At 48.1% G+C, this 7,299-nt stretch overlaps 1 protein-coding gene across 1 annotated transcript in view; it reads right to left on the reverse strand.

Moving 5' to 3' along the window:
- The window catches only part of PCIF1 (PDX1 C-terminal inhibiting factor 1), a 9,512-nt gene extending 4,899 nt beyond the window's left edge, over positions 1-4,613 (reverse strand). The window contains 9 exon segments of the mRNA XM_009323161.1: positions 717-879; positions 1,095-1,194; positions 1,963-2,046; positions 2,254-2,401; positions 2,632-2,786; positions 3,007-3,137; positions 3,559-3,696; positions 4,158-4,282; positions 4,486-4,613. Coding sequence (XP_009321436.1) covers positions 717-879; positions 1,095-1,194; positions 1,963-2,046; positions 2,254-2,401; positions 2,632-2,786; positions 3,007-3,137; positions 3,559-3,696; positions 4,158-4,282; positions 4,486-4,609 — 1,168 coding nt within the window. The 5' untranslated portion in view covers positions 4,610-4,613.
- Positions 4,614-7,299: the final 2,686 nt, after the last annotated feature.

Here is a 7,299-nt window from a genome sequence, read left to right on the forward strand (position 1 = left end):
TCGGGTGGGAAGACAAGCAGCAAAAACAAGCAGCAAAAGGCAGACAATGGGATCTGAAGGGAGCCTGAGGAGAGCTAGGACCCAAAAAGGAAAAGGACTACAGAACGGTGGTGATGAAAAAAGCAGGGACCATGGAAGAAGGAAAAGGTGACTAGAGGCACAAGTACAGACCTAAACTAGGAAGAAAAAACAAAGATCAAGGAACATCAATCCTGTGCTGGGAAAGGAAGAAGGGTGCACAGTGACGCACTGGGAGGCAGAGGAGTGCAGAAGGTGCTCAGAACCCAAGAAATGTGGCAAAGGAGAATATAGGCAGGAGAGCGTGCTCAGCATTAGGAAGGAGAGTGTCAGCTGTCCCCAGGAATTCATGAAGAAGCAGAGCAAAAAAACATGGTCCAGGGAAATGAACTAATACCCTGTTCAGTGTGGTCAGCTCCTAACAAGCTGCTTAATCCTGACAAATCATATATTTATGGTATTTGATATTACAGCCGGTAACAGTACCTGATGGAAAACACCTTGCCACTGCATAGGCACTGTGTGACTCTGTCAGCGAAGAACTACGCTGGACTGGCTATTTCTGACTTAAATTCAATCCCGGGGACTCAGAGCAGCCCTCCCAACAGATAACACTATTTGAATGGGGACAGGCCAGAGTGTATTGCCTTTATGCTGCAGTGCTGTAGCCCTATAGCTCTTCAGAGCTGACTGCGTACCAGATATATTGTTCTCTTTGAGGATGGCAAGATGCTTCTCCCGGATCCGCTTGACGTATTCAAGGGATATGTAGTAAATCTTACTGCAGATGCCTTCAACGGAGTCCTTTGCTGCAGCAGACACATGGGGCCCACATTGTTTGCGTAAGTGCTCCAGGCGGTCCTGCAGAACCAGAAAACCAGAGAGTCCCTTACACAACCCACCATCGGACTCCCCAGAGGTATGCAGAGTCTGCATGCCACTGTCACTCCCATTTCACAAAGCAAAGGAAAGCGATCGCAGCCTTCTCCAGGAGGACCTTCATCTGGCCCCAAACACGCACCCCCCCTCTTTCCCAGGCTCCTTGCGCTCAGCTGCATGAGCAGAGGGATACTGACCATGTAGTCCTCCTTAGAGGCAGAATGGTCCCGTCGCAGCCAGCTGAAGGTGTCCTCCACGTTCCACTTCACCACCTTCCTGCTGTCTGGTGAAGCACTCCTGCACAAAATGGAGAAGCAAAATTTAATCCACGGCTGCACGGCAATATATTCCATCCCACCACAATGGTCTTCTATCAGCGGGGGAACACAGCTGCCGACACTTCCTCAAGGCCCTACCCTGTCACTCCCCTCCAGGCCTCCTCTGGAAAGTGTTTCCAGACATTTACATGACTAGGGACTGCCATGCTCTCTCCAAAACACAGTGTAGCTGTCTGCTGTCCTCTCTGCAACAGGAGAGGCAGATAAAGCATTGATCTATCATGGAAATGGTCCATTTTGATCTTGCCTCTCATTTTCAAATGCAGCCACTGCTAGGAGCTTGTGACTCTCAGAAAATTACACCATCAACAAGCTTTTTATTTTCCCCACATAGCTATCTTCCTCAATTCTGTCCTGTGGCAGATCTTGTCAGAAAAGTCATACATGGTATAATAAAATACCGCCCTAAGCTTGCTGCTCTTTAATAGCAGCGAGTGCCCAAGCACTCTTGTTTTTTTCTCAGGGATAAATGACAGAAGGCATTCTATGTCCAGTATTTCACAGAATTCTCACTTGTCTCTGCATATGTTCAGCTTCCCAACATTACATTTTACTGTAACATTACTATCAAAAGACGCCTCCAGCACTGTTGTTTTTCTTCTGTACCTTCCCAACCTTGCTCTTCCTCAGTAAGATGATGACCAACGCTGAATAAGGTGGGATGCAGCAGCCCCTATAACCTTTTTCTCTTTTCTGAATGTGACAGCACTGTAAGAGGAACTCCCACCTGGATTCAATCAGCCGTTTCGCAGCCTCGGCATACTTGAAGAGCAGTCTCTTGGCTTCCTCCCGGAACTTGATTCTGGATAACCTGAGGTAAGTTTAAATTCACATGCATCAGTTCCAAAGCTCCACGAAGGCATGGAGGCCAGGTCCAGTTCCCAAGCTTTACATCACCAGCATCCTACCGCTTCATCAGTGAAAGTAAAACACAAAAGCACAGAACCGCAGCAGCTAAATCACTGGACCAGACCAATGCAAAAACATCCCAGCAAGGTGCCCTGTCTTTGAACAGTACCTGATGGGAATGTCATTCATGATCTCTCTGAACATGGAAGGAGACACTACTGGCTCGCAGTCACTCGGTAAAAGAGGATCTGTCCCTTTATCAACGACCTTCCTCTCCAACATCCAGCGATTAAAGGACTCCCTTGGGGGGTCAATCCCTGGAGAAGCACAGAAAAAGGGTCTAATCAATACAATAAAGAGATGCCCAGAAGCTCTGATAAGGATCATCACATTGGAGTTCTGCCTAATGAGTTCGCAACCAACAATGTCACAGAGAGTATAACCATCACAAAAAGAGATCACAAGGACAAGACATAAACTAGAAGGAAGAACCCCACAGTACTGCAGGGTTGATAAGACAAATAAGGGGGGCCCAACAGAAACTTACCTTCTCGCTGCTGGCAGAGCTCACGATAATGTTGCCGCAGCTTGAGAATGAGCTGGGATCGAAGCAGCTCCACCTCGGGGTGTGGAGAAAGCACTTCAGATGGTGCTCTCTGCTTAATCACTGCATTTGTCTGAATATCCAGGTCCCAATATACTCTATGGCAGAAGCAAATGTCATCAGGATGGCTAATTATCAAATATTACTTCTAAAGATGCTTCCTTGGGCTGTTTCACCAGCCAGGAAATTGAACTATCAAGACTCCTTGCAAAGATATAGGGGGGTGTTACATCCCTCAGGTTCTTCTTCAAAGGTGTCTGGAAAACCAGGTGTCTCTAATCTACCACCAAGAACAGAAGACAAATGGAGACAACTCACTCAGTTGGTCGTAAAAGAGCTGCCTGCTGTTTATCTTCAGGTGAAACACACCATGCCTTCAAAACAGAGGTTCCTGGAATACTGGGAGAGCTGGGGACTAGCTGAGCAGCTGGGTTCCCTGGGACGTCCGCCTGGGCATGTAAAAGATGAATTACTGCCCCACAGAGACAGGTAAAGGGGAAGCAGTCCAGAACACCTAACAATCCTGCACCAGTACACCACTCAGGATACCCCCATGAACTGCTAGAGCACATCTGGCCTGCTGTTGGCCTAAGTTAAATGGACAAGCAAGCTACCATATCTCTCAGTCATAATCTGTTATCTCCCAACTCCCATGCTCCACCTCAGGCTGTAAGAGAGAAATGGCAACTTGGCAGGACCTGAGTCTGCTTTCACTTTTGTACTTTCTGAGCATCAGCTGTCACAGCTTGAGTTGTACTAGGGTGGCCTGACCTTGCACAGTTAAAAAAAAAAAGGTCCAAGCTCCAGACCCCCTAGGTTTCAGTTTGAACAACATCCTCAAGCCTATTTGTTTCACAGCACCAGACCCACCTTGGGCTTTTTCACACTGTTGCCGCTCGGTGGAACCTCTTCAGAGAATCTCCTCTTCCTTTGCTTGCTCTCCACAGAGGTATCTATCATACCACCTTCCAGTGGCATCGGAGCCGCATTCAATCCCAGAGGGTCTGACTATGAGTGTCCGAACAACAACAGCACATGTCAGTTCATCAGCTGCCACTGCAGAGTCCCAAAGGCACTAAGCCCTCTTAATTTCCCATTTCACTGCCTCAGGCTCCCACATGGATGGAAATGAGGACACTAATACTCACACCTGCAGAAAGCTAAAAAAAATCTCTTCTAGACCTGTGCCCGTATGCTTTTTTTTAAGACTTAGATGAGAAAAATGCAACAAACTCCCCAGGTTGAGTGTTCTTTGAGCAGTGCACTACACCTGGAACAGCACTACCTGAGCGTGCACCTGAAGGAGGAACACTTCATCAGAACCAAGCCAAACACTGGACTCAGCAAGGAGTTCCGAAGGTAGAGAAGACCCTCCCACACGTGCAATCTGAAGTCCACAAGACCATGGCATCTGTCCCTGCAGAGTATCCCAGTACTGGCATGGCCCCTTGGGATGAGTGCTTACTTACAATGACATCGTGCTGTCCCAGAACAGGCATTTCCCACAGAGACTGGTTAGTGAAGCGATTGAAGTAGTAAGGACGATTCTCCCGCTTGCTCCAGCACTTCTCCCAGCCAGCCTGCACCAGCTCATCTGAGAAGACAGTGAGATAAAGTCAGAAGAGGAGCAGTCCTGAATAACAGCCCTGCCCTTCAGGTCCCCATTACCATCACAGCACACTCTGAAATATGCATCATTCCTAGCCTCCCTCAGCAGCCTCGCTTCACCTTCTCTCCCCTGCTAGCACGGCCCTGCAGAACCCTATGCTGGTGCCTTCCCAAAAGCAGAGTCACTACCTGGCAGGTCCTGTACCAGTCGCATAGGTTTGGGGGAGCTGGGCTGGTTCTGGTTGGAGGTGCCAGGTGAGTGACTCATGAGAGACGCTTCCTCCGCAGGGCTTCCGTGATTCTCATTGGCCATTTCTCAGCAACCACACTAGAAAAAAATACACAGAAAATCCATGTTAAGGCAGGAAAGATCCCAGATCCACTTGGCCCACTCAGATGTAGCACTACAAGTTCATTCTGACAATAAAACAGGGTTTGAACCAGTACACACAAAACAGCACCCAAGTCCTAAAAAACACCTGTTACCCTAGATACAACTAGCTATGAGGAATGCTGAGCTTTAAATGGTGTCAACCAGGGAGTTCTTAAGGCCAGCATTCAAAATACTCACTTTTCAGCTAGATCCCTCCTAAGAGTGCAGTGCCTGGTCCCATACTGAGAGCATAAAAAATAAAATACACTCCTCTGTGAACACGTACCACCTGCCACACTAATACTACTAGCCATATCTGATCTGTTATCCTCAGAGACAGTTTAAATCAACATTTACACACACATAACTGCACATAATCTAAACAAAAGGCTTTTATTAAAAAACTTCTGCTATATGAAATAGCCCTAGTACTTCACTAATAACAACTTCTGCGGTTCAGAGAACCACAGGCTAGGAGTCAGGAACTCCTGAATTATTTTCCTCAGTGTGTCCCAGGCCCAGACTAGCTGTGAGGCCTCAGCTAGGCTATTTTAGCCTTTGGTACTTTTTCATCTTCATAACAACAGTTATGCAAAAAAAGGTCTGTTGAAACAATAAAGCTCATCTTAATCATAATTTAATGTTGCCAGCTGGAGAGAAACAGCCAGGCTTTTCCCCTCTTAGTCACCGTTCTTCCCCCTGGGGAAGTTTCTGAGACAGCACTATAGATTGCTCTCCTCTGGCAGCCCTAAATACAGTGGCAATGAACTGGGGGAAACAAGGCATTTTAAATAATTACCATCTACCTCAGTTACTTAACTCTATTCAGGCCTTTGGAGACACCCTACACAACACCGAAGTTAGGGCCGCAGTAGCACAACCTTGTATACAGAAGTGTGTTTTTTAACTGCAACACCGCAGTAGGCTCCCTTGTATATCATCTCTTAAATGAAAACTCTGGTTTGGTTTGCACGCTAAGTTATTTTGGATTTATTCACCCTTGCTCCCCTTCCTGTCCATAAAAACTGTGCTGGCTATTTCAGACGACCAGAATGGTAGGAGCTGACAATGGTCAAGAATTAGCGGGCACTAGCTAAGTTGTCTATAGTACCGGTTGTGGAATCAGTATGATGCAGGCCAGGGCTGAGGAACACTTGACCCTTCCAGCATCTCGGAAGATGTTTCCGTTTTTCCAGCAAGGGTAAGCAAGGAAAGGTGTGGGACACTGCAGAAACCTGGAGTTTCGGTGTCTGCTCAGAACTAGGCAGATAACAATAACCAAGCCCACAGGCGAAAGTGTCTGCTACAGAGCGTACCAATGCAATCATGGACATTTAATCACCCCAGCAGGTGAGTGTTGCGCAATATTTGTTTACCCACACTTCCTCCTGAACTCCAACCCCACCATGCCCTCTACAGTTACTTCACTTCAGCTAGCTGCCAGAAAGGCAGCAAGGTTAGCCCGGCCACCTCGAAGACACACGGCAGGAGCTCAGGCTCGCGTCAGGGCTGTCAGTGCAAGGAAGCACACCGGAACCTGAGGGGTCCTAGGGCTGCAAGGCATGGGCCTCATCAGGCAGTGCTGCAGGTGCATCCTTTTGAAGGATGTGTTTAGCCCCTCCTCCTTAAACTAAAAACATATTTGCACATGCAGTTGCTGATGTGTCCTGCACATTACACAGGCAACACGTTATAATGGACTGGTATGTACTGACAGGACCAGACCTCCCAAGGTGAGCCAAGGATGTCTTTCAGGAAGTTACAGACAGCGCTGGATATCAAGATCTTCCTAGACTGGCTAGCACACACCAGCTGCGGCAACTTGCTGGTGTTTTGCACCACTGATCGCTCAAAACAGCTCTCAAATAGGGTTCGCTGCTTTTGCCTTCTCCCATTTATGGATAAACTAGAATGGTGGAAGCAGACAAGAAGCTTTATCACTTGATCAGTGTTGATGAGTATTAAATCCAAGTACCCTTAAGATCTGGGAAAAGGAAAAAAGCAAACTAACAGGAATCCTGACAGAAGCAACTCTACTTTTATGTAACTAGTATTGGGACTTAGACAGTGAAAGGGATCCAGAGTAAGCATTTTATGGTGATTACGGTATTGTTTTTATACACCATGGCAATGCATACAGTACTTCACAGACACCGTAGAACGCTGTCCCTGCCCAGAGAGCTTACAACCTAGGAGCAGCAGCACAACCAGAGAGACCACAGCAAGGTAGAAGAAGACACAGAGTAAAGAAGTACAGCAAACAGCATCATTATTTGTTTTCATTTCACCGAGGTAGGATTTTACACAAGACAACAGCAAATGCAGACAAAGGAGAGCAGCGACAGCCCCCTGGGACTCAGCAAGGTTCTCCCTCATCCCACAACCACGGCTGCTTCAGGAGGCTGGAAGTCAGGCCACCGCCTCCTTCCATCAGTACTTCTCCCTTTCCCGAGAGCCAGCCCTTGCGCCCGGCTAGGCGGGACAGGGGCTGAGCAGAGCGGAGAGCTCCCAAGGCAGCACGCACAAGTGCGGCGAGCGCGCTGGGGACCAAGGGACCGTGTCTGCCGAGGGAAAGCATGCTGCCAGGCAGCGCGGAGGCAGCTCCCGGGGCTGCCCTCCCGGAGGCGGTG

Source organism: Pygoscelis adeliae, unplaced genomic scaffold, assembly GCF_000699105.1.
Source record: "Pygoscelis adeliae isolate BGI_AS28 unplaced genomic scaffold, ASM69910v1 Scaffold874, whole genome shotgun sequence".
NCBI classification, from domain to species: Eukaryota; Metazoa; Chordata; class Aves; order Sphenisciformes; family Spheniscidae; genus Pygoscelis; species Pygoscelis adeliae.